General features: G+C 43.8%; 2 protein-coding genes across 2 annotated transcripts; both read left to right on the plus strand.

Annotated features, from left to right (window-relative positions):
- The first annotated feature begins 208 nt into the window (after positions 1-208).
- On the plus strand, positions 209-9805 carry LOC129098898 (voltage-dependent calcium channel gamma-4 subunit-like). The gene is made up of 4 exons (XM_054608026.1): positions 209-491; positions 7481-7564; positions 8846-8986; positions 9274-9805. Exons 1-4 carry the CDS (start codon positions 269-271, stop codon positions 9792-9794), a joined length of 969 nt encoding a protein of 322 aa, XP_054464001.1. The 5' UTR covers positions 209-268; the 3' UTR covers positions 9795-9805.
- Positions 9806-16130: 6325 nt separating this feature from the next.
- Positions 16131-26230, plus strand: cacng1b (calcium channel, voltage-dependent, gamma subunit 1b). The gene is made up of 4 exons (XM_054608245.1): positions 16131-16371; positions 24350-24424; positions 25483-25620; positions 25998-26230. The coding sequence occupies exons 1-4, from the start codon at positions 16131-16133 to the stop codon at positions 26228-26230; spliced, it is 687 nt and encodes a 228-aa protein (XP_054464220.1).
- The last annotated feature ends 322 nt before the right edge of the window (positions 26231-26552 follow it).

Genomic DNA, 26552 nt, shown 5'->3' on the forward strand with positions numbered 1-26552 from the left:
CAGAGACAGAGACAAAGGGGGGACAGGAGATGAAGTGTGAGGAGGGCTGAGGTGCTCTGTGTTGGTTCAGGACACACCTGGTGGGCTCACACCGGCACAGCTGCCACCGGTTGCTTCTGAGCACCAGGTGAGCGTTTCACACAACATCCCCGCTTCTTCTTCTCTTTCTTGGAGGCACTTTTTTCTTCAGCCGAGGAGCAGAGAGAATGGACGCACCTTAAAGAAACCTCAAAGTCGGACCGGTGAGGGTGGACGAGCATGAAGCGTCATGGGTTGGTGTGACCGCGGGGTGCAGACGCTGCTGGCCACCGTGGGGGCTTTCGCTGCCTTCAGCCTGATGACCATCGCCATCGGCACAGACTACTGGCTCTACTCCCGGGCGTACATCTGCAACAGCACCAACACCAGCACCGAGGAGAGCCAGCAGCAGCCCAGGACCAAGAAGGGAGACCTCACCCACTCCGGGCTGTGGAGGGTCTGCTGTCTGGAAGGTAAGCTGCTGCAGGTCTCACGGCCACTCTGCTTTCTTTGTAGACATGCTTTCACTTCACTCTTTGTTTTAAAGAGGGAGAGTGTTTTATTCCTCAGTGCGCACAGAAGGACGCGTCCTTTACGCACGTCCTTTACGCACGTCTCCAAACGTCTCCAAATGTCTCCAAACGTCTCCAACAGGAGGAAGGAACAAGAAACAGGACAATAATCAAACATTGAAACAACTCTCACAGGTTACAGGTCAGATGGAGAGCTGGTTATGCTGGTTATAACAGCAGTGGATGAGACAGGAACAAGCTCCACCTCTGGCACAGTGCCTCCCCATGTGGTGCCCATTCACTGTAAAGACATCTTTCATTCATGTCTTTGTATCCGATGCTGTTACTTGGCAACATCCCTGACATTGCTATGGAAACATGATTTAAAAATAGGTGACTCTGAGTTCACGTCACGTCCAAGCAAATAGAAAAGACAATTCTGATAGAAGTGGAGGTAAACGTCCCACATGTCTGACTTTGTTTTGGAGTGTTTGTGAACCTTTTTACGCAGCTGGAGAGGAGCTGGCAGTCAGGTGTTACTGACCAGCCCTCCGGTCAGCCCCTTCACTCCTGTCCTGACACACAGATTTAGCCAATAAATGAAAGCGGAAGAATAAGACTGACATGTCTTCGTAATTGGTTTAAGATGTTTTTAAAAATACAGCAAAGCGGATGAGCCTCCATACCTCCAGATGCCCTCATAAGATACAATACAGCCACAGACCTGGTATATAGATGCATGCCAATAAGTGTCTGTCATGTGAAACTCTATCTTTTATCTTTAGTTATGATTCTGCCATAGCTCCAGACAGACCCTTTAGAGATAGACTGTATATGCATGCAGGGGGGGGTGTCCACACTGAACACATTGTGCTCCAGTGGAGCTGCTATGAAATGTGAAAAACACCTTTCTTTGTCATTTCTGGAGCTTTATTGCAGTCGACACCTTCTCACAACACAAGGAAACAGAAACTGTTTGTCTTTTATGCTCTTCTGTTGACTGCATTGTCCTTTATGTGGATATAGAGTTTTGTTATTGATGCCTAGACATTTAAACATTTTAAAAGGAGCTGAATGTATTTCATTTTGTCCCACATGAAGAAAAAATATCAATTTGCCTGGACACTAGATACTTTAGTAGCCTTTGTTAAAATCTGTTTAAATGTCAGGCCAGGTGCTTTTCAATATTTGCAGTTGATTCTGTGGATTAGCTCGTCTTCATTCCCTTTTTAAGGCTTAATGTCATCACAGCCCACACAGGGAGCAGCCATCAATGATTAAACTGCTCGTCCTGTGGTGAAGATGGACGCTTCAGACACATGTGAAGCACATCCTGGTGTGTTATGACACTTGCAATTTACTGAGAGTCATGCTTAGCTGGGCGCCGGTCTTTGATGTGGACAGAACGCAGTTTAAAATATATATATATACATATATACATACATACATATACATCCTCTGACTGAGACCCCAAGAAATGAAAATACATTTTAAATGCAAGCCAACGGTAATGTCGAGCATGATTTCCCATCAATGCTTGAGTTGAATAATGAAGGTGGATTAATGACAGTAGAGTAGATGTTGATGAGGTTCAGACTTCTTTTTGGATGCTTATTTTGCACAATCACATAATTCTCTCTGCTACTAGTTGCACCTTTGGGCCTCTGCTTAAAACTACAAGCTGCTGGACGGCGGCTTTGTTGTCACGGAGATCCGTAAGTATAGTGGAGGAGACAAGGAAGGAAGACTCAACCCCCTCCCACACACACACACACACACACACACACACACACACACACACACACACACACACACACACACACACACCCCTGTCACAGTGAAAACACACTTGGTCGTTGCATGGCGGCTCTGTGTATCACAGCGAACACAGTGCAGGTCAGCGCTGCCCTCATTCATGCAGTTCTAAACAGTTGGTTTTTTTCTCCGCTGTGTTTGTTTGCCCACATAACTGTTGTGAGTGAGACTAGTTTGCATCAGAATCCATAATGCATCAAAGGCTGTTCCTAGTAAATCAAACTAATTCTCAGGATAAGAAATAATCCATTAGCAGCTTCATATTTACAGTAAACATCCCCGGTGTGTTGGTGTGATGGTGATGCACGGGGCACCTGAGGGGTGTTTGTGTTGTGTGGTGTGTGTGTGTGGGGGGGTGACTTTGTCATTCCCACTATGCTCCACAAGTCTGTAATTAACGCACTAATAATCCAGCAGGCCTGAGCCCTCTCTCCCCTCATCCCTTCATACACTGACCTCATCCTTTATCCTCACTCTTTTATCTGCTTCATTCTTCTTTTTTAGTGAGACGTCTTAATACCCTTTTATATGCAACAGGGAATTACTTCTTGGCAATGTTATAAAACCAGAATGATATAATACAAAAAAGTATTTTTATACACCATATACTGTATTCAGAAGTGGCACTGTGCTCTTTGTTTTGAGACAATATGAAGTTTGAATCATTTGGGAAATATACAGTACAACATAAAATATATTAGAGAACCTAAAGGCTGCAGTGCTGGAGATCTTTTGTCTTCTTCATCTGCTCTCATCTACTATGTTTATCTTCTAGCCATATGATTATTATGTTTTTCATAGTGTTGATCACTGTCTTTGACCTCTAACACTTTTGGAAACCCTTGCTAGTTTTTTCTTTTGTTCACCTCTGTTCCAAACACTTTTCCTGTAAAGACTTTTATTTTAAACTGTCTTTGTGTCAAGTCGTCCTCTTCATGCTTGCACCAAGAGAGTTGTGTTTCCTCCTCACAATTTAATTAACCTTCTTGTCCAACTTGGGCTGATTTCGGAGGCTTTTGTTTCATTATACTGGCATTCCCTGCTCCCAAAGTAATAAATGCATCTTTCACTAAGGGTTTGTGACTCTTGCATGCATTTGATATCAGCCCTAGTAGCAGTGCTCTTATCCGTTTACAGCTTTAATAAAATCCCACCTGCTGTAAACCTCAGAGCGCTTTTCCTCCGTCAGTGTTCACAATCTCCGTCAAGCAACGGGGATAAGAACAAAGCAGAGCGGTGTACATGCTGCTCCTTTCTACCAGGGTCAGTTATGTGTAGCGTCGCTGAACTTGTATCACCCTCTGGAGGCTGCACAACCCTACTGAACAGCAATATTAAAGTCACCTTTGATTGGCTTATTCATCCGTCTATTTGCAGAGCGACTGAAGTGTGAAAGCTGGGAGGTGGGATGGAGCTCGTTGTCATGATGTACTGCTCCGGAGACGCCACAGTGTTGTGGACTCCATGAGACAATGCTATTGGTGTATTCCACTGAGGCTTCTCCCTGATTGGTTAAGCAGCCTTAATTCAAAATAATGAAGATGTACATCATCCTGTCGCCAGTGGCACAGTACAGTGTGTGTGTGTGTGTGTGTGTGTGTGTGTGTGTGTGTGTGTGTGTGTGTGTGTGTGTGTGTGTGTGTGTGTGTGTGTGTGTGTGTGAAGCAGCGGGTCTGTCTCTTATTTTGTGGGTATCAAAATACAATGAAGACGTCAACAAAGCATCCTTGGAGATTGTTTATGTAAATGAGCTTATTAAAGGCTAACGCGTTGCCATGGAGAAGGGGAGGAGATGCTCAGCGTGGGGCGTTTCAACCAGGGACCCTATTATTTCCCATGTAATGTGTTAACTGCTTAAGATTATTTCTCAATTTGTCACAACACCATCACCTTGTAACACCCCCACATGTGTGGATCAGCAGTTTGGTATGAATCTGTTTGTCTCTCTTTGTCTCTTCTTGTCATTTCACAGCTTTTACATTGAACAAATGTCTTCAGCATGTTATTGCACAATATCTTTTTTTACATTTTGCCCTTTATTGCTCTCGCTGGTACCGTGGATTCCCTCTTTAATGTGTCCTCCTATCTTTATTCCATCCCATCATTCCTCTGCTCCCCACGCTGTGGTTGTTTCATTTCCTTCTACTTTCTTCCCTCGTTCAATCTCCGCTTCCTCCCTCCTCCTTCCCTTCCAGCTAGACAGTAATCTTTATTTCATTTCATAAAGCGTCTAGTTTACAGCCTGAACACACACACACACACACACACACACACACACACACACACACACACACACACACACACACACACACACACACACACACACACACACACAGGCGTCAGACGGGCTGGGGTCTCGTGTACAAGTCAAAAATAATAGCTTTGTGTTTTCACAGTGAAAGATGTGTTTTTTGTGCACATATGAAACCAGCTACACGCTCCGGTGCTGATTTAGTGTTTACACATTAATTAACAGAACCGAGAAGGTGTCTGTGTTTTTATTATCTGCACAGATCCTGATCTAACCACAGGAGCCAGATGTGTTGTTTTTTCCCCCACAAGGCAGAAAGTCTCACATCGCTGCTTAAAATACCATCGCTCTTTTTCTCCTTCAGCGACTAGAAACAGAAACCTGTGCTCCATTTCCAGCCACCTGAATCGACGCTGATTAATTTGATGTCCCTTATTAAGCAGCAGACCTAGTTAATGGAAGCAACTTGCCCTTAAAAAATGCTGGGCCACAGACGATGATGGCTGCTGAACCTTGGGGCACCTGGGAAATGGAGTTGACAGGTGTCTGTTTGCCACCAGCTCAGTCCGTTAATGTGACAGTTGACACTTATACGCTCTAATCTATGCTGCCTGTTAGGCCATTACAGATGAAAAGGGGACTTTGTATGATTGATGAGTGATAAGTATAAAGTCTTAACTGCTTACAGAGAAAGGAAAAGCTGAGCTGAGGTTCAGCCTATTGACTGTTCCATAAACTCCTCACTCCGTCTCCAAAACTGTGATTGTCCAATCACAGTATGGATTTCTTCACATGAGGCAATGTGCATTCAGTGAGAGAGACATTCAAAGAGTGTGGAGGGTGGTTTCCTCTTTTTCTATCCCTCCCAAAGCTGAAAGCACAATTTCAAAAATGTAAGAAATTGTTTAAAAAGGGTATTTATCTGCCCAATGCCAGGGGCTTTTTCTCTGGCTGACTATAAGTCATTTCCAAAAAAACGGCTCGTTCATGATTAGAACATCCACTTTGAAAATGTTAAGTTAAATTAGCAAAACAGGGTTATGTCAAGATGAAAGAAATCTTACATGTTTCCTTCTCACACATGACGAATCAGCTCCTCACGGCATTACAAGAGCAATGCTTTTTCTTTAGTTACACGCCCGACACATGCCATAGATTTTTCAGTCTGTTTCCAGTTTTTTTCACTCTACCCTTCATGTCTGGTTTTGATTCCTCGCCTTGTGTGTTTTTCTGCTGTTTTAATTGCTCTGATTGTCCCACCTGTGTGTAATCACCCTGTTCACCTGGGTATATTCTGTTTTATTTGCTTTGCTCCTGGTGTCTAGATGCCCTGCGTCCTTGTGTGATTCTTTTTTTCCTGCTGTTCCCAGCTTGTTTTTGGATTCTCAGCTGTACATTCTACTCTCTGAGCTGCCTCCTCCTCAGTCTTTCTACATTTGGGTCCAAACTGACAGTGGTCAATGTGTCACACTTCACTATCATTGTGTAGTGCATTAAGTGCTGTGCGAGAACCAAATACTTGACAGGCATAGCAACAGTAACTATAGTGAATGGTCACTTGCTATTCCCCACTCCAGGATGCAGGTGAATGCAAAGAGATATTAGCACACAGAAACATGGATATACTTCCATTAAAATATGCAAAGTAGGCCCACATCTGATTCTGTGGGTGCAGTTTGCAGGGTAACTGAAGTGGTGAAGTTATTCACAGCCCAAACGGTGAAAGAGCCAAAGAGCTCCCAGCATTACCGCCACTGAACACATCCATTAACCCCCCTCTAGACAAGGTGTTTATAACCCTGCACCATGAGAGCCACACCCTCCTCTCCCGTTCTAGCTCACCTCGGCATTAAAAGCTTCTTTTGTTGTTCAAATTGGCTTCTTGTTTCTGCTGCCACTCATCCGTTCACCTGAGCTGGATTTGGACACGCGCCACCACCAACGCTGTCTTAATCCCAGCACCGTATGAGCGGAAACACTGATCCCTGAAAACACCAACCCCTCCTCACGTTGGCTTTCCTCCTACAATGTGTGTGTGTGTGCTGAGCTGTGATCTCATGGTGGACAGCGGGAGCTATAAAAACAACAATCCATGTCTGACATCCAGAGTAGTTTTTAAAAATGTAGGTCAAAGTCTGATTTATGGTTGGAGGTGAAAACCATGGAGAGGTTAATCCAAGAGAGTGTGTTTCATTGGCTGCTTCATTTATGGATCCAGTTTGTTCCATTCAACAAAAGCTCTAAGGAAGAGTCTGTACAGTGCTTTTAGAATAAAGTGATGTTAAAAAAACAAAGAGCTAACAATGTCTTTTCTCAGTTTTTTAGTTGTCACAGCAACAGTATAATAGCGTTTACAGAAGACTGAGTTAAGTTGAACTAATCTGAAGGCTGTGTTTCCCTTTTAACCTCCTGCTGCTCCCGTCGTCTCTTCTTTCTCAAGAAGCAGAACTGTTTAGATATGAACAATAACCAGAAGGGACAGAGCGTTTACAACCTTCGCCCTGAGGCTCTATAACCACCAGTCTGTCTGAGTCTGACTTTAGTCTTTTATTTCTGTTTCTGTCTTTGAAGCACTTTGTAATATCTATTGTTATTTTCCGATAATGGATTCTCCAGTCCTTCCTCTTTCATCAGAGACAGAGTTTAACAAATTCAGGTTGTTTGTTGGGGAGCAACTGTCGAACTCCGTCACCCAAACATCCTTTAACCAACCGAAACCAACTGGAGTCAAACCCCCCAAAAAGGAGATCCATTCCTGTATTCTAGATCCTTTTTGTGGTTTGAACGCCCCTCCTAACATCACATACTGTATATCTGTGTCTTATAGCACCTTGGGGACTGTATTCATCATTAACATGGAGACTTTCTCTTCTCTGTCCTGCAGGCATCAATCAAGGCAGCTGTTACAGAATCAACCATTTCCCTGATGACAACGACTACGACACAGACAGCTCTGAATACCTGCTGCGTGAGTGCTCCCCTCTCGTCCTCTTCGTCTGGATTTGATCTTTTCTTTATTTGTAAAGGCGTGCAGGAAGTCCGCTGACCTTCAGCGTCTTTTTGTTGGTTCTGAGAGCAAGTCTCCAAACAGCCGATACTCTTTTATACAGAGATTGATGAAATGCAGAAGAAAGGCCTTCAGTGAGACAGGCTTTAGACATGTTCTAGGTCGCTGTATCAGAACACAACCCATGATATTTATTTATTATTGTCTGTTTGGATATCTGGCTTTTCTTGGAAATGATTTTAAAGCAGTTATAGTTTCAAGTTGACTCTCCTACGTTGATTAAATGTTCCGTACTTGCTAATCAATTAGCTCCAACCCACAAAAGATATGGCGACATGGAGCTGAAACAAAAGGGAGCTCATTAATATTTTCTTACTAAGAACTGAAAACATAAAAAAAGCGTAAAATTACTTTTACATTTGCAGCGCAAGCACCCTGTATTATTTTTCTTATTTGTCTTAATTGCTTTGAGTGATGTTGGTGCAGGATGAGCAGGTTTTTTTGCATTCTGTTACATGGAGCATATTGTGAGGATGCTGTATGTAACCATGAGATAAACTTGTTTACACTGGACTGTGGTGACAGGGACGTAAAATCCTTGTTGAAACCAGAATAAATTGTCTGCTGCTTGTAAAATTTCAAGGTACTTTTCTGTGAAAGCTGATTAAAAATGACAAAGCTCAGCATAGACTGTGATTAGTTTGATATGATGTTGGGATATTCAATCAGCAAGAGACCTGCTTTTAAAGCACAGACAGTCCAGTATCTGCAGACCATGTGGAGAAGAACAAAGACAAGTACCAGAGGCTGGACAAGTCCAAAGTTCAAAGGAGGGCTTAACAAAACGATTTACATATCAGTACTCTCACCCATCCTTGGAAACTTTGAAACTCACACATGATTCATTTGTGTGGAGGTGACAGTCAGTGAGAGCTCCATCTCCATCCTCCAGACGATGAGCAAGCTGTGTCACAAGTCAAAGCCCCGAAGTATTGAAAAGACAATTTTCATTTTAAAAAACTGTAAAGGAATTCTCAACATCCACAATTGATTTATTGTTGCATTTAAATGTGTCTACATTTCCTCACAATCTGATCCATTTATTGATGGATTGATTCATTTATTTGTTTTCATCTTTTATTAACGGGTCTCTTTATTGTCCTATCAGATATTGGTTCATGAATTAAAACCATTTAACCCAGTTGTTAATCATCTGGTTTCCTTCCTCCTCCGTCCCTGCAGGTATAGTCCGTGCCTCCAGCGTGTTCCCCATCATCAGCACCATCCTGTTGATGCTTGGTGGGCTCTGTGTCGGGGTGGGCCGAGTCTACAACAAGACCAACAACGTCCTCCTCAGCGCCGGCATCCTCTTCGTGGCTGCAGGTGAGATGGAGGGTTACACAATGCTAGTGAGGAGCTGCAGGTTTTTATAGTGAACAAAGGCAGCTGAGATCACATGTTGTACTGAATCAAAGGCAACGCAATCACCAAAACGAACGTGATTCCTCGCTGATGAAGGTCAGGCTCTCCATTCATCACACACAAGTGATGAGGTCACACGTAATCAAGGATCTCGGTGGTGATGAGCGTTCCATCATCGTTAGTGGTGAAGTCGGAACATTGTCACTCTTGTCCTCACTATTTCATCCATCTTTGTTTCTGTGTCTCAGGTCTGAGCAACATAATCGGCATCATCGTCTACATCTCCAGCAATGCAGGAGACCCGAGTGACAAACGTGACGACGACAGGAAGTACACGTACTCCTACGGCTGGTCCTTCTACTTTGGCGCCCTCTCCTTCATCGTGGCCGAAACCGTCGCCGTCCTCGCCATCAACATCTACATCGAGAGGAACAAGGAAGTTCGCTGGAGGGCGCGGCGCGAGTTCATCCGCTCGCTCTCCTCCTCCTCCCCGTACTCCAGGATACCGAGCTTCAGGTACCGCCGGCGGACATCGCAGGCCAGCTCTCATTCCACGGAGGGGTCGCGGGAGAACTCGCCGGTGGCCGGTCTGAAGGGGGGGCCGTCGTCCAGCGGGCCCCTGGACGAGCTGTCCATGTACGCCCTGGCGAGGGACAGCATGACGGAGAACACGTACAGCCCCGAACACGAAGCTGAGTTCCTCCAGGTCCACAACTGTTTCCCCAACGATTTAAAGGACGGGGTGAACCGCAGGACCACGCCGGTGTGAGAGGACCACCTACGAGGACCACCTACGAGGACCACCTACGAGGACCACCTGGAAGCGGAGGAACATGAAAGGATGAGCGATCAGTGCTTGTGATAGCCTGCCATCTAAGAGGCACAGGGTTCGGAGACACTGTCCTCTTCTTTTTTTGAAAGGACCTGAAAGGAGAAGAGAGGCAATTCACAAAACCTGAGGACCATTTATCTGCTTTCAGAGAACATCAAAGCAGAGTAGAGTTTTCATTGTCTGTGCTGTAGCCGATTCAAACCCGTTGTTTGTGTAACACTAAACATGGTGGGTGTGACATGTTGAGATGTGCCAATCAGCAGTAATCTACCTGTAAATGATTCAACAAGGTGCTAAATGAAAAATGTATTCTTCAACTTGAAAGTGTTCCATTTGTATGTATGTATATAAAATGTGGACGATTCTCCAAAGTCTGTATTATCCTCATAACCAGTCTGCTCTTGCCTTATACTCTCTCTCTCTCTCTCTCTCTCTCTCTCTCTCTCTCTCTCTCTCTCTCAGCACTGTTCTGTCCTGTATAGTAACGTAAGGCCTTTTAAACAAACTCCATTTATAAAGTGGTTCTGGAATCAGTGTTTTCACAAACGGTGGACTTGCTGAGTTGTTACGTATTGAATGTATTGAATGTTTAGTATTCCAGCGACCGTTGAGTCCTCCAAACAATACGAGATGTTTCGCCTCCCTCGCCGCCTCTTCCTTTATTCTTCTCTGACATTTGTAAGACGAAACAAAATGTGTTTTGTCAGCGGAGTTCAATGGGCCCCTTTTATTTTCACTTCCATATCAGTCGATTGTGACCAAAAGGGGGTTCTCAGAACTGTGAAAACGGCACAGGTCAGGACTTCCTTTTGCTCTGAGAGAAAAGCTCCAGAGTGTCGGATGGATAAGGATCAGAGCCGGGAGGAGAACGTTTGTCCGTCTGTCTGCCTTTCACCCGTCCAACAGACGGACCAGACAGAAGCAGAGGGAGCTGTCTGCGGCCGGGTCCCTGAAGGATTTGGCTCTAATAACTGTGTGTGTGTGTGTGTGTGTGTGTGTGTGTGTGTGTGTGTGTGTGTGTGTGTGTGTGTGTGTGTGTGTGTGGTGTGTGTGTGTGTGTGTGTGTGTGTGTGTGTGTGTGGCTGTGGCTGCTGTCGTCCTGCCAACCATCACTGCTCTTTCTTTTAGTTCTCTCAGGAAATACAGTGTTGTTCTTGCAGGTTCTCTTTTGAGGTCCCCCCCCCCCCCCCCCCTACTGTATGGCAGTGCTGGGAAATGGACCGGTGACAAAGAAGACAGAAACCTGGTGAAAATGATTTAAGAAAAAAATTCAAAAATGCCATTATTGTATTTATTAAATGCTGTGAGTGTTTGCTTGAGCTTTCTTCAAAGAACCAGCTGTGTGTGTGTGTGTGTGTGTGTGTGTGTGTGTGTGTGTGTGTGCGTGCGTGTGTGTGTGTGTGTGTGTGTGTGTGTGTGTGTGTGTTTCAGTCTTAGGGCTATTCAATTGGTTCTGGTTTGGCAGTCATGTTTGATTGTATTTCGTGTTTTTTTCGATATCCCGCTCATATGATCGGCTTCATGTAACAGAACGCCTCCGTTATGATCCATTCTAAGTGTAGATCTAAACACTTTTATAGTACAAATCCAAATGTGTTTGTTTGTAATGTAAAGCTGTAAAGTTGTATAAAAAAGTACAATAAAAATACAAAAAAAAAAACATTGAATGTGAAACAGATTCAAAGCATTTTACTGAACAATGTCTCAATAATTACGCCTTGGTCATTGGACATATTCAGGTAAACACACTGTTTACGGTAAATCTATTGGATGTTCTGTGAGGTGAAGTACAGTCAGTATGTTTAGGAGACAAAGCTATACCTTTTGTGCACTCCTGTACTTTACTTTGTGTGCTTTTTTTGATTTATGGCTTACTATTGTTGTGAAATAAGTACATTCTCAATATTTTCTTTCAAGAAATTAGTGATAAACATATGCTAATAGTCTGACCTGTAAACCAAAAGAATGACAGGAAGAGAAACCTAGGAACTTGTCCTACTGTATCAGAAAAATGATTCCCTTTCCATGCTGTTTCAAGACAAGCATTGGATAGGAGAGTGCCTTTGATTTCCTGTATTTCCTGCTTTTATTGTTACAATCAAAATCATTTTTTTTATTTCATCTGAATTGGATTGTCTCTATCATTTTTTGCTTTTTTTGTCACAACCCATGACATACTGTACATAGACAAATAAACTACATCAGGGTCATTGTGTTGTTCTATAGTGGTGATTTCTTTTACAGGTATGCCAGTGTTTCTATGAGGCTGAACTGTGACATGTTGATGTTTAGCGGGTTTAATGTTTAGCATGTTAAACCATCTTAGATTAGTGTGTTAGCATGCGGCTACTTTGGCTACTAAACACAAAGAAGCCTACAGCTGTGGCTGATGGGAAGGTTCTGCAGTTATTTGGTCACAAATCGCTCAAGATCTAATTGATCTGATGATGGCGCTAGAGTAAAGGTTAATGGATCACAATTCATCCTGAAGGGAACATGAATGTGTGAACCAAATGTCATGGAAATTCACCCAGTAGTTGTTAGGGGAAGAATCAGGGATCACTGTCAGAATGGTGCATCCTCTGGGAACATTGAACATCTGTAGAAAATTGACTTTTAATCCATCCAATAGTTGTTAAGATAGTTCAGTAAGGATGCATAACAAGATACAGATACAGTTGTAGAGGAATTGTATAAGATTTAAGCCAAATAAATACAGCCACAGGCATTCACCTGAAGGAGCCTGATTTCCATTGAAGACCTCTGTTTGCAGCGTTCCATTCAGATTTCTGAGGCTGACCTTCTGAGTCCTGAATGCCTCTTCAGCTCTGCTGCAGACTGAATCACTGTCATCTCAGGATGAGCGATCAGCCTCTTCAGCCTCAGAGTCTCTGAGTTATTTTGGCAAAGAAATAAATCAGTCAGCGTCCTGCTGATGGCAGCACTTTGAGATTAAAGTGATAATAAGCCGTCACTGTCACTCAGAGAGGTGACACCCGACCAAATGAAGACATTTATTTATTGCAAAGCTGATAAAATCAGTTCCCAGATTGGACCTTTGTTTTTTCATTGTGTGTGAATATAGAAATATCGCGATTGACAAAAGAGCAGATGGTAACGGGCTGAGAATAGGACTATTCAGCTCAGGTTGAATCCCTTTAGCCAGGTGTTAGTACCTCTCAGGGCAGAATGACTTCACATTACAGTAAAGCGTTATCAAAGCTCAAGGGAAAGCTGAATATTACCTGCATATGCATATTGTAGTTGCATCGTTCAAAAGCACTGCATCATATAACTGTATACAGAGCACACTCTGTCTAAAGTAAAGGAATGCTGTGGCTCATATAAGAAAAAATTAAAACCACATTACGCTGTCTGATAGGTGTGATAATGCTGGCGTGATTTCAATTATGGCCGCTGTTTATCTAGCTGGGGAAATTATCTTTTGATAGAGAGATCTGATGTTGCAGTTAAACCGCTACATCAGCTCCACCTAATTTCATTTCCCTTCATCTGTGCTCATTAACTCTCTCTCCTCCGCCTCCTGTTGATCGATGGCCGCAGCTTTTTGCTAGAACAGGTGAAATGTACGGTGACTCATCCCGCTGTTTTTAGAGAGGAATTTGAACGTGACCCTCATAGAAATGGCCTCGGGGCAATCTAATTTAGCTTGAGTAATGTTGCCTCTCATTAGCAGATGAATATGCAGTCAGGTCCCTCTGAAGGCTGTGCACTCTGTTCTGTTATGAGTAAAATTAGCAACTAGTTAAGGTTGTTTTTCATCCTGGAATAAAAAAATCTGACAGTGGCAGCCGTAATAGAAGTTAATCACTGCTGATTCTAGATGTCTCAATCCTGATTCCAGCAGAAGGTTGTTCTACGTTCAGCTTTCCTGCTGATATTTCTGGTGATGCTGTCACCTGTTTTTTTCTCGCGCTGACGACACGTCGTCCACGCTGCCGGCTGTTGCTTGGAGACTCTGCAGCTGTGAGGTGTTTGGTCTCTGTGCAGTTACCGTGGGACCGTGAGCTAATGAAGCAGGTCAGAAGGTCACCGGAGAGACAGGCCGAGCCAAAACACACGATTATGACACACTTAGAGACCAGCGCTGGCTCTCACAGCCTCCACCGGAGAAAAAAGCAGTTTTGCTGCAAATGCTTCCAGGTGGAACATGATAATGAACACAACTGTGTCTCATCTCCTCTCCAACAACACTGTGGGGTTTCTGTTTTTTCTTTCAAAGCTACAGATGGAGTGACAGATGATTCATCTTTGATGATCAATTTCCCAGTTCAGTTATCGACTCATGCTGTTTACAGAAAGCTCTTTGGCTCTCTCAGATTACATTCACCTTCTAAAAGGTGTGAGGCGTCAGACACGCTGTCATGTTTCTCCCCAGCCCTCTGGTCTCTAAACACACGGACACATATTTTGTATAATTGGCGTAGACATTAAACAAACAGTCCAGATTCTCTCTTTCTCTGTTTTACAATCTTACATTTCTCTCATTTCTTTTCACCCCCTGCTCTTCCTTTAGACGTCTTCCCGTTCAGTGTGTTGAATCCCAGAGCTGTGTGAGCGTTGTCAGGGCTGGAAATGGGCCAGAATCCAGTCTAAAGTGGGGCACAGTGGTTTATAAAAAGCATGTCCATTTACTCAAGGATTTCATAGGGAAAAGGTTGATCGTGCCTTTGAGATGTTTCAGGTTATTAGTGTTTTTTCCGTCCTCAAACTGTGTCATTTTTTAGTTAAGCTATCAAAAACATTTGTGTGCCTAATTAATAATATATGTAGTTAAAATACAATTAAAAGTCTTTAGAAAAAAGAAAACATGGTACGTAACATTCATGTTCAGCACACGATATGACACAGACACTAAAAAAACATATATTGGCTCCAAATCACCTCGGTCTCCCTCCAAACGCCTCAAATACTGACGGTTGGTCAGTCCCCTCGACGTCTTTCAGTTAACTCAATGTTTACCCACCTGCATCATTATCAAACGATCAGAGCAGCTGACGTAGGACAGAAGGCGAGATAGTCCACACAGGACAGACGAGACGGGAGGTGGACGGGTCAAACAAACACAGGACACCGCTGTTAGTTTCCTCTGGGAAACTTACAGTAAACTTTGACATTTTGACATATCAGTTATTAGTCACGTGACTCATTTGTAGTGACATAAGTCAGCCCTGCTCTTTTCCTGAACCTGACTAAGTGGTTTTGTGGCCTAAACCTAACTTCCTGTGAAGACGGAGGATTATTTCGAAAACTCACGCTAGAGGGAAACGTAAAACGTATATATTCAGGAGCATTCAGAAAGCCAATTCATTAAATAAGAGTATTACAAGTTCTGAAAATAGATAACGCATATTTTGATGTTATAAATTTCAGAGCTCCTTTGTCGGAGTCCTTTTTCTGTCTTTTGTAGATCAGCAATCTAGATCAGCTGCTGGCACCAGGTGGGACCCTTGTCTCCCGCCTTGGCTGCTGATTGGCTGACTAAGTAGATCAGCTCATTCAGATGACAACTAATAAAGGACCCCCCCCCGGAGTCCCCCTGGTACAGCGCCTGAGACAATCGAGCTGCAAACGGACTGAATAAGGATCTAAAAACACGGAGGATGTTTCAGATAAATGATGGATTGATAACATCAGTATTTGGCAGGGCGATTGAATATTGAAAAGCACTGTCAGAACTTGAAGCTGGAAGTTTTCAGGAGATGTTGCAGTAACTTACATGCTCACTATCAATAGACTGTTCCCTGAACTGAAGGAACGTGTCTGACCTTGACCTGACAGCAGACAGGTGGAGGTAAAGGTGTAATAGCTGTAAACAGGCCCCAGTGCATCTTCATCTCGGAGCTGCATGGCCTCAGCTCACCGAAAGGCAACTTGGGAGGAGAGGAGTCGAGGAGAGAGGTAGAAACTAGGGCACTGTTATCTGGCCCCCTTTTTTTTTTTACCAACCACAAGGCGCCAGGCAGAGAAAGAGAAAGAAAGCGCTGTGGACCGGAGAGAGGAGAGAGGAGAGAGGAGAGAGGAGAGAGACCAGGACATCACAGGAGTGAAGCTGCAGACGAGACCAGGAACCTCTGGAGTCAACATCCAACGCTGAGGAACCGAAGACAAACAAGACAACCTTCCCTGTCCTACACAGTCTCTACGACCACACACACTCCATCTATACACACACACACACACACACACGTGCAAACACGGGCACGTGCACGCACAAACGTCGGAAGCTTTGCACACAGAAAGAGTGGCAACATGTTTGAGGAGCAGGCGACCAGGGTGAAGATCACGTCCGTGGTGATTCTGGTGGGCATGTCGGCGATGCTGGCGGCGGTGGTGACCGACCACTGGGCCGTGCTCAGCCCCCGCGTGGAGAAGCTCAACGCCACCTGTGAGGCGGCCCACTTCGGCCTTTGGAGGCTCTGCAAGAAGATCATCTTCATCGTGGAGGAGGACCCTCAGGGCAAAGGCTGCGGCCCCATCAGCTTACCCGGAGGTAAAGAGCCTTTAGGTCTTCCTGTGGGTGAATGATTTCTATCATTGCAAATTTCCCCGCTGTGGGACTAATAAAGGATTACCTTATGTTGTTGTTAAGGTTCACGTCAAGGTGACAAACATTTATGATATATTCTCACACTTATATTTGTGTCAAGGTGAATTTGTTGTGTCTTGCTGACTCACAACTAACCAATCCTGGATGTTCAGTCACTTTGAAATGTTTTCTTTTGCTGTATTTAGAGGCACAAGGAGAGAAAAATATTGTATATTGTTGAAACTTGGATTGGAAATGCCTTTACTTCAGTTCTGCTTTATGTATCTGTGTAAACATGCAGGTAAAACCAGACAAACAACAGAATAATGGACTGAACAGCTGATTGTGGTGGTCTGTCTGCTAGCTTTAACAGTAGACTCACTGATTTATTTTTAATGAAACATCATGCAATCTCAAGAACAGCCTTAATGAATGTAAAGAGGGACCAGTGAGCAGTGAGGGTTGGAGTCAAGTCTCTTTACATGAAAAGCCATTTTGGTCAGCCTTATCCTTGTTCTATGAAACCATTATTATGTTCAGCAGAGAAAGTATCTTAAAGCCCATCAGATAGGTATGGGCATAATGGAAGAGCATCACTTCACACTTAACATGACAAAAACATGAATCTGTTCTGAGAAATAAAATCCATTTTACCTCACAGGAAGTGTTACGTAATCAGTCATCATATCTCCGACTCTCTAAATACTAGAATGTAGATCCTTTTAACTTACTCCATCTTTGTTTCAGTCTGGCTCACCATGCCACAGCAGCTTTGATCAAATCATGACTGTCCACAGAGAATCCACCTAATTCAAGCAGTGTTTTCTGATGCCATGGATAAACCTTGGTTTGGCTGAGTGTGAGAACCTGATTGGTGCAGAATCAGTGACAAAGCGTAAAATGAATGTGTCTTAAAGTGAGTGCTTTGGTTGAGTTATTTCCTTTCTTTGCTTCACATTGCATAAAGTAAGTGATTCCCCAAAAAAGGTCAAAAACATTCTGTCTAGTATTCAAACGTCTGCTTCTGTAAAATAGCCTCGTAGCTTTAATTAGCAGTCCCGTTTCAGCAGCCCGGCCGGCGGGTAAGCAGCACCGCGCTGGCCTCTGGCTGTGTGTGCGTGCCTTGCAGCCTAACACGGAGATCTGACTCTGACTCTGTCATCGACTGAGCCTCCGGCTGCAGCACTTCAGGATCAGTGTAGGCCTTAATGAAGTGTGGCTGCCCGCTCCAGCTCCCGAGTTAAAGTACACCTGGGAGACTCGGGAGGGATGAAGGGGATTTGGGGAAGAAAAACAGAAGTGTGTGTCGGTGGATGGAGGCAGGGAGAGAACCTTCATAGTATCCACAGAAGGAGGGCGAGTGATACTGTAGTAGGGTGTTAAAGGGAGAGAGAGAGGACCAGCAGAACACCTTCTATCTGTTCAGACCAGCAGTCTTTACCCCCATCGGACAAATAGCTGACAGACTCACAACTCAAATATTCAATTCAGTTTATTTTGTAGAGCCCAAAATCACAAATTACATATTTGCCTCAGAGGGCTTTAAATCTGTACACATGAGACATCCTCTGTCCTTACACCCTCACATCCTCTGTCCTTACACCCTCACATCCTCTGTCCTTACACCCTCACATCCTCTGTCCTTACACCCTCACCTCCTCTGTCCTTAGACCCTCACATCCTCTGTCCTTACATCCTCCCTCACATCCTCTGTCCTCACCTCCTCTGTCCTTACACCCTCACATCCTCTGTCCTTACACCCTCACATCCTCTGTCCTTACACCCTCACATCCTCTGTCCTTTCACATCCTCTGTCCTTACACCCTCACATCCTCTGTCCTTACACATCCTCCCTCACATCCTCTGTCCTTACATCCTCTGTCCTCACCCTCACATCCTCTGTCCTTACACCCTCACATCCTCTGTCCTTACACCCTCACATCCTCTGTCCTTACACCCTCACATCCTCTGTCCTTACACCCTCACATCCTCTGTCCTTACACCCTCACATCCTCTGTCCTTACACCCTCACATCCTCTGTCCTTACATCCTCTGTCCTTACACCCTCACATCCTCTGTCCTTACACCCTCACACCCTCACATCCTCTGTCCTTACCCTCACACCCTCACATCCTCTGTCCTTAGACCCTCACATCCTCTGTCCTTAGACCCTCACATCCTCTGTCCTTACACCCTCACATCCTCTGTCCTTAGACCCTCACATCCTCTGTCCTTACACCCTCACATCCTCTGTCCTTAGACCCTCACATCCTCTGTCCTTAGACCCTCACATCCTCTGTCCTTAGACCCTCACATCCTCTGTCCTTACACCCTCACATCCTCTGTCCTTAGACCCTCACATCCTCTGTCCTTAGACCCTCACATCCTCTGTCCTTAGACCCTCACCTCCTCTGTCCTTAGACCCTCACATCCTCTGTCCTTAGACTCTCACATCGGCACAGGAAAAACTCCCCTAAAAGACCTTTAACAGGGAGAAAGAAGGAAGAAACCTCTGGGAGAGCGACAGAGGAGGATGGACAGAAGTCAATAGATGTCATGTGTACAGAAGTATGTAAATATGATAAACGATCCATTTATAACCCCGATAACCTGACAGCAGGAGTAAAACTGTGTCAGAACATCTGTGTAGAATCACTGGCTTCCATGATACTCTACACAGTCTGGCATGGACAGGGTTGACGAGGGAGCGAGGAGCCATCTGGCAGACTAAGCTTGTCGGCGGCTCACCTGTCTTGCTTCCAGCAGCGAAGTTCAGCCCTCAGTGTGCTGCCACCTGTCAGAGTGTGTGGGGCAAGAAGGATCTGCTGTTTCAACAGAGACCCCCCCGGTTACATTCCCACAACTCACAGTGGCGTTTCTAGTCTTGGCTTATGAGCAACAATGAGTCATTCTCTCATATTACCTGAAGATGTCTCCAGGAAAATGGATCTGTGAGTGTCCGTCCTGGTCCTCTGTGCTGTCTTCATGTCAGGGTCACATAGGATCAATCCCACATGTTGGTCCTTTCATCATATCTTATATACCCTTGTGATCATCACTTTCAGCCAATCACGTCTTGTGGATTGGACCATAACAAAGCACATCTGGCCTTTCACTTGCATCCTGTTATCCTTCTTAAATGTCAGGTCATGGTAACCTCCTTGGCAGGACAAATTATGCTTTTACTGGAAATGTTGTTCTTATTTGCTGGCATGACGTTACCCCTGTTTATGGGAATCGCTTGTCTCCCTCATTCCCACAGATGATCTTATCAAACAAGGGTTCAACATAACACGTTATATAAAGTTGTATAATTGTATATTAGATAGATTTTCCTCAACACTGTCCTCACCAGGCGAAGTTGATCGTGTTTCTCTCTACAGGTTTCTTCTCAACGGGTGCTTTCTATACTGGCATGCTTTCTATACTGGCATGCTTTCTGTACTGGCACCCAGTTTGGTTTGGTCAGTCTGGTCGCTGTGGTCTGAGAGCAGAGAGGAGCACTCTCTGCCTGCAGCCATTTGCTTTCTCCTCCATAGAGAGCTATTAGCACTGGCAGCCTGTTTGAGTGCTCAGCCTCAGCTTTTGAGTGCAATTTCTCATGTGTACGAGTGTTTCACATGTGATAAATTCACAGATGTTTTTTTGGAATTAAAAAGGCAGCAAACCTCTAGCGACATAGTTAACTCTGCATGATGATGAGGACTACAACATGGAGTCATTTTGACTATTTACATAGATTGTATAGTCTAGTATTCGGCCTAAAAAAAGAGTTATTAGGATTATTTTTGGCTGAATTAGCTACAAATAGTGATGAAAAATACACTCAACTTCTACTCTTACTGGTATTTGATAGGATGCTGGAGTCAAAGAGAACATTTATAATAACTGTCCACTTAAGAGTCTGATGGATAGCCGGCTAACAGCGCCACACCATCGTCATTTATCTCCTTTTCAATTTAATGTTCGTCGTGGGTCAAATGTTAAGCACATAAGCGAAGCACAATGTGTTAAAAACATCAACCTGAGCTAATGGAGAGAGCGCCATAACAGATTACATCACTGATGAACAGTAAACCCAAGTAAGCAGCTGTGATTTGACTTAATAACATACATTTGCATTTTCCCAAACAGAGGGGGAGTTATGATGATTATGTCGTCCACGCGTTCACACACATTGTTTTCATATATAGGCACAACTACGCTGCTTCTGTGAAGGGGTTGCTCAACAACGGCGGTGAACCAGAACGACTTCTGAAATGAGCTTCCCACAAACGATGCATGACAGCTCGAGTGCTGTGAAAATCAAACCAAACCTTTATGGTTGGTTTCATTGTTGCTCGGATGGCAAATGAAGAGCGTAAATTGTGCTTTTATGGGCGTGTGTGTGTGTGTGTTTATACACATATGTGCATGAAGAAGAAGGAGAGGAGTTTGTTATCCGGGATGTGTTAGAGCTTCCAGTCCTTCAGTGGGAAGAGATTACAGCCAGAGCACTTATACCTTCAAATAAAACGTCCTCTGCTTCTTTCAGTGACACATTGTGGTGCCCCAAATTCATACTCTCAAAAGCCTGCATGTCACCTTGAGCTAGCATTTTCACTTCACATTTTCCTCACTAGTCTGCCAGCTTTGGTTGCAGAGCCAACACTGCGGAGGTGTGGTGCTGATTTGGCATTCAGAAAACAAGTGTAAGGTTCAATATTTGAATGAATCACTGTAAATGTGAGATATATAAAGGGAACCAAATATTCAGATAAAACATCAGCTACAGAATGAGATGTAGTCTGTGGTGGCTCAGAGGATGACGGACTCTCTTTACTGTGTTACTGAGTTTCACAATAAAAGTCAGGCATATATACTCACAAGGGCCGCGAGGACCCTCCTCTGCTGCCGCGTCCCAGTTATCAGACCTCCTAGTGGAATAGCCATTCAAATACCACCAGCACCACCACCACCACCACCACCACCCATCCTATTCACATTGACCCAGAATTAGTCGGTCACTGTGCGTTGCTAGAAAAAGAACAGCCCCCCTCCATCGCCTAAAAAAAACACATCTTCTCTAACACTCCTGAAAATTAAGCTGTTTTCAAAAGCAAATGTTAATTATAGTTATAGGTAAAAACATGGAAATACCATACTGGAAACCAGTTGTGAAAGGACAAGGACAACCACGAGAAAACTGGACTGAGAGGAGAATGAAAGAAGAAGTTGAGGTGGAGGGAGAGACAGGTGTAAATGACAGGTGGACGAGGATGTTGGGAAAGGAGAAGCTGGGAGGAGGGCGGTAAGAGGAAAGAGGCTAAACTAAAATGACAGGCGATACGCCGCTCTAATCACGCCCCCCCACTGGAACTAAATCTCCCAATTAGCCTGACTGCAAGGTCAATGATACGCACCCAGATGTTGTCCTCCTCAGCCGATGTCCACCATCAGAAGTTAAGAGCCAGATTTGTTTTTAACCTTTTGTGGGCCGTGTTTTTACTTTCAGAGTGTAGTTGCACTTGTTTTCTTGTTAAAATCTGACAGCATAATGTTTCAAGACAGAACTTGGCAACGAACGTAAAGCTTTGGAAATGTCTGGCCTATCAAACAAAAGCCTATGTAGCAAAGTGTTTAAAGCATTTGAACTTCACCAGAACCTCCTGTCCTCTGTTGTTGTACCAAAGTGAAGAAAGGTAAGATTTGTTTTCCAGAAGTTTTGAGCTCTTCCTGTCATTATGGTTTGATTCGGCTCATGAATTTGACCCAATGTTTGTTGTCTGCGCTATAAAAGCTGTTAAGCATCTTGTAATGAAACAACATGTTAAAAACAAATCACATACTGCTATAATAGAAGAGTTTCACTGATGTAGCTGATGTGACATGGTTGAACTACACCAGGCTTCAACCTCCAGGTCCGAAAAGTCTGAAAACCATAGCGGCAACTCCTCAGATTACAAAAGAAGTCAAATTGTATAGAAGTCTATGAGAAAATGACTCTACTTCTCTCTTGATTTATTCCCTCAGTAAACATTGTAAACATGAGTTTATGGTCTCAATCTCTAGTTTCAAGTCTTCTTCAATACAGCATGATGTTCATTTAGTAAATGATGCTCCATTTAGAGTCAAACAGACCATAAAGCAGGGGATGCTTTAGGGCGGGGCTACACACTGATTGACAGGTCCACACACCATTGTGTAACGTCACAGTGATTTTGTCCATTTCTAAACAATCCATGGTCTACACTCAGCAACATCACCAACACAACAAAATTATGGTTTTGGATTTCTCCATAATTACTCAGAAATGTGAGGTAAATCGGACCGCCATTCTTATTGTGAACTGAGAAAGTGCCATGCTGGAATAGAAAGCTTCACATGTGTAGTGACAGCAACTAGGGCTCAGCTAATGGATAACTACTCAACCTAAGAGAATCAGGAACTATCCAGTCTCTAAACTCTACCGTTCTCACTCTGCTCTGATTCCTCATAAGTCATCTTTATCTAGCAGATTACTAGAAGACCAGGCTTTTGAAGCTCCCTTTGTATTCACCAAAGGTCTTTCCGTCTTGTCTTTGTGCGGTGAGCAGATTATAGTCTTCCTAGAAACTGGAGTGATTCTTATAGCGACGCCCAAACACATATTAGCTTAGATTAGTTTAGCCCCAGAGGGAAAGGCAGCTAATGAGTGAAGACTAATGAAAATAATATATTTGCAGATCCAAGCTGCTCTGTGACCCCGCCTCCGAATCTCCCCACCGCCAGCCAGTCCATCCCCTCAATCACACACACACACACACACACACACACACACACACACACACACACACACACACACACACACACACACACACACACACACACACACACACACACACACACACACACACACACACACACACACACACACACATATGCATGCACACACGCCTCCTGATATGCCTTTGTAAACAGATAGGGCTAGCCAAGACCTGCAGCAGCCTGTTGCTAGGTTACCTCTTTAGTGATTCTTTCTCATCCTGGTTAACAAACAGCTCCTCTGTTGCCTGGTACACACACACACACACACACACACACACACACACACACACACACACACACACACACACACACACACACACACACACATACAGACACCAACACACACATTGTCCATCTCTGCTTTATGGGTTTAATCTCAGCGAGAAGAGAAGACGGGACTCTCACTTGTCCTTTCCCTCCTCACCGATCCTCCCTCTCAGGCAGCAGATAGACAGATGGACGTGCATCCAATGATGGTTTTCTCTATGAGGCTGTATTGAAGATTGTGGTCAAAGGACTAAAGAGTTTGGAGAAGCAAAGTGCAGAAATGGATCATCCCTGTGTAGAAATGGGTGCATGTAGTCGCTGACGGATTTGGAGCTTGAGACGTTTTTACTTTTACTTTTTTGCAAGTCACACAAGAACACTGCTGTGATTTTGTGGGCGGCGTAGAGCGGCTCAAACAGGCAAAGAGGAACTGCAACAGTTGTGCATACTGATACTTAAGAAATAAGAAAACACATAACACACTCTATTCCTCTTTCTGTGCCATAGCAAGTGTGAAGAAAATGTATTTTAACCAAAGAAGGAGAGGTTTGCAGTGTCCGTGAAAAAGTCTCACATTAGTGAGGTTATAAGTGGTTGAACAAAGCAACTTTTTCCCAAAATATAAGGTTTATGAAGATCTGAACTTTTACAACTAGCTGAAAATTAAATGCATTATTTAGGCTAGTAGTGAAACGCAAAGTCAGACTTCCAGGATAAAAATAACAACATTTGATTTTCTTTTGCAGCGTGTGATTCCTTAATGTATGTGTGTCTGTTAGCTTTCTGCTGGGATCCATGGAGGGATTTAACGTGAAGGCTTCATCGATTGGGATTACAAACACAGTCTCTCTCTCTCACCCTTTCTCTCCTTCTCTTTCTTACTCTGCAGCTAAGAACTGTTCCTACTTCAAACACTTCACCTCGGGGGAAGAAGCTGAAGTTTTTGAAGTCAAGACCCAGAAAGGTGGGTTTTCTCCTCACTGCCACCAAGACGACGAGTTACAACAGACACTGTTTTCTTCAGAGCCAACTTGTTGTGAGGAAGGTGTACAGTAAATCACAAGTAACCTCCTAAAACATTAAACAAATACACCTCTAGAAAATTAAGCTGAGGCGTATTATTCAATCATATAATTATTGACACATTTTTACGTGTATTTACTTTTGTCGGTATGGGTTATGTGATTTGCTTCTGTGTATTTTGGCAGCTATTTTAGATTTATTCTTAGTCTTAGAAGTCATTACATTTTACAAGTTTTAGTCCAAATGTTTTCACTCTTAATTTTTCACTTGTTCTTTTTTATTAAGTCTTAGTCCTGCTTCAAATGTCCTTTTCATCTGATTATATTGAATATTTCAGTCAATCTGGTCCAGCCAAAACAATAATTTTGTCATTTCAGTCAAACTTCTTTCTCATATTAATCATTATCTGATAAAAAGAATAAGGCAGATTGATTGATTAAAAATGCAGCTTTGTAGGGATCGGCATTTAAAGAAAAATTATATTCAAACATCACTGAAAACATTCTTTGGTGAAATTGTGACAAAAAAGGTGATGCCCATTTCCCAGCATGTAGAGACTTATACACAAACACACACTCACACAGACCAACAGTCCTCACACAGACAGTCAAGAGAGAGACTGAAGTGTGAGGTTGTTTTACACTGAGATGGAATAAGACGCTCCAAAGATTATTTCCATCACAGCTGGAGTGTTGGAGAGAAGGAGCGACTAGATTATCTTTATCTGGAAACAGGCAGGAGGAAACAGAGAGAGATGCTCTCATCATCTTATCTGTCATGCTAATGGAAACATCCCCAGTTTGGATAAATGTTGTTTTTAACGTGAGGCTAATTATCTGTCATAACTCGCCCGAGGGCAATATTGAAACCATTACTCTGTAAACCAGACGGCCACACTCTCACATTCTAATGTCCTACTCTGCCGTCTCTCTTCCCATCATGCATCCCTTTCACTGTCTCTTTCCCACTTCTTTCCTCTTTTTCTGCCTCTCTCCTCAGAGTACAACATCTCAGCGGCAGCCATCGCCATCTTCAGTCTGTTCTTCATGACCCTGGGCACCATCTGTGTCATCTTCTCCTTCGGGAAGGGGCGGGACTACCTGCTCCGGCCTGCTGGGATGTTTTTCGCCTTCGCAGGTCAGACAGTGTGGCAGATAAAGTGAAATCACAGAGCAGGCTCCGTCTGGTTCTCTCGTCTCTTGTGCTGAAACGAGGCGTGTCAGTGTCATCACCTCTTCTCTTGTGATGAATACTACTTATGCGGCTAATTAAACAGAGTCGACACGCTCATTTCTCATCACATATTTTCGGAGGTATCAAGTGCTGGGAGTGGATGTAGCTCTGTTAAATCAACCCTGATGGGTGTAAACTCCCATGAAGCATTGCACTTATTGTTACAAAGTCAAAGTAAAACTGCCATATGGCGTATAACTGTAGAACTATCAAAGCACTTGATTATATTGCCATAAATCTGCTTTTAACAACAACTCATCATTTCTGTTTCTGGAACGCAGGCCTTTGCATCATCATTTCTGTGGAAGTTATGCGGCAGTCTGTTAAGCGCATGATTGACAGTGATGAGACCATCTGGATCGAGTACTACTACTCCTGGTCCTTTACCTGCGCCTGCGCCGCCTTCACCCTGCTCATCCTCAGCGGAGCCGCCCTGCTCCTCATCTCCATGCCCCACATGCCACGTAACCCCTGGGAGACCTGCATGGACGCGGAGCCCGACACCTTAGAGTAGAAACAGGTGATGGCCTGGTTAGAGTGACATAAACACAAGTGGTTTTGCATCTTTTAGCCCTTTAATTGCATATCACATCCCACCTGTTTATCTCCACTGCGAAGCATTTCCTAAAGAGTTGAACCCTTTTTTCCTACCTTCCATGTCCATTGATTTTAGATTATCTTAGTAAAATATTATAATCAACTTGGAGAGACTTGTAATAGTTAACCAGCCGCAGCAAAAGTAATGAAGTTCACCGTTTCACCACAGAGGATAGCAGGAACAAGCAGGAATTGCTTAAAAACCTCCTTACTGGTGTGTTTAGAATGTAAGGAGTGAT

The sequence above is a fragment of the Anoplopoma fimbria genome, chromosome 11 (genome assembly GCF_027596085.1).
Source record: "Anoplopoma fimbria isolate UVic2021 breed Golden Eagle Sablefish chromosome 11, Afim_UVic_2022, whole genome shotgun sequence".
Classification (NCBI taxonomy): Eukaryota; Metazoa; Chordata; class Actinopteri; order Perciformes; family Anoplopomatidae; genus Anoplopoma; species Anoplopoma fimbria.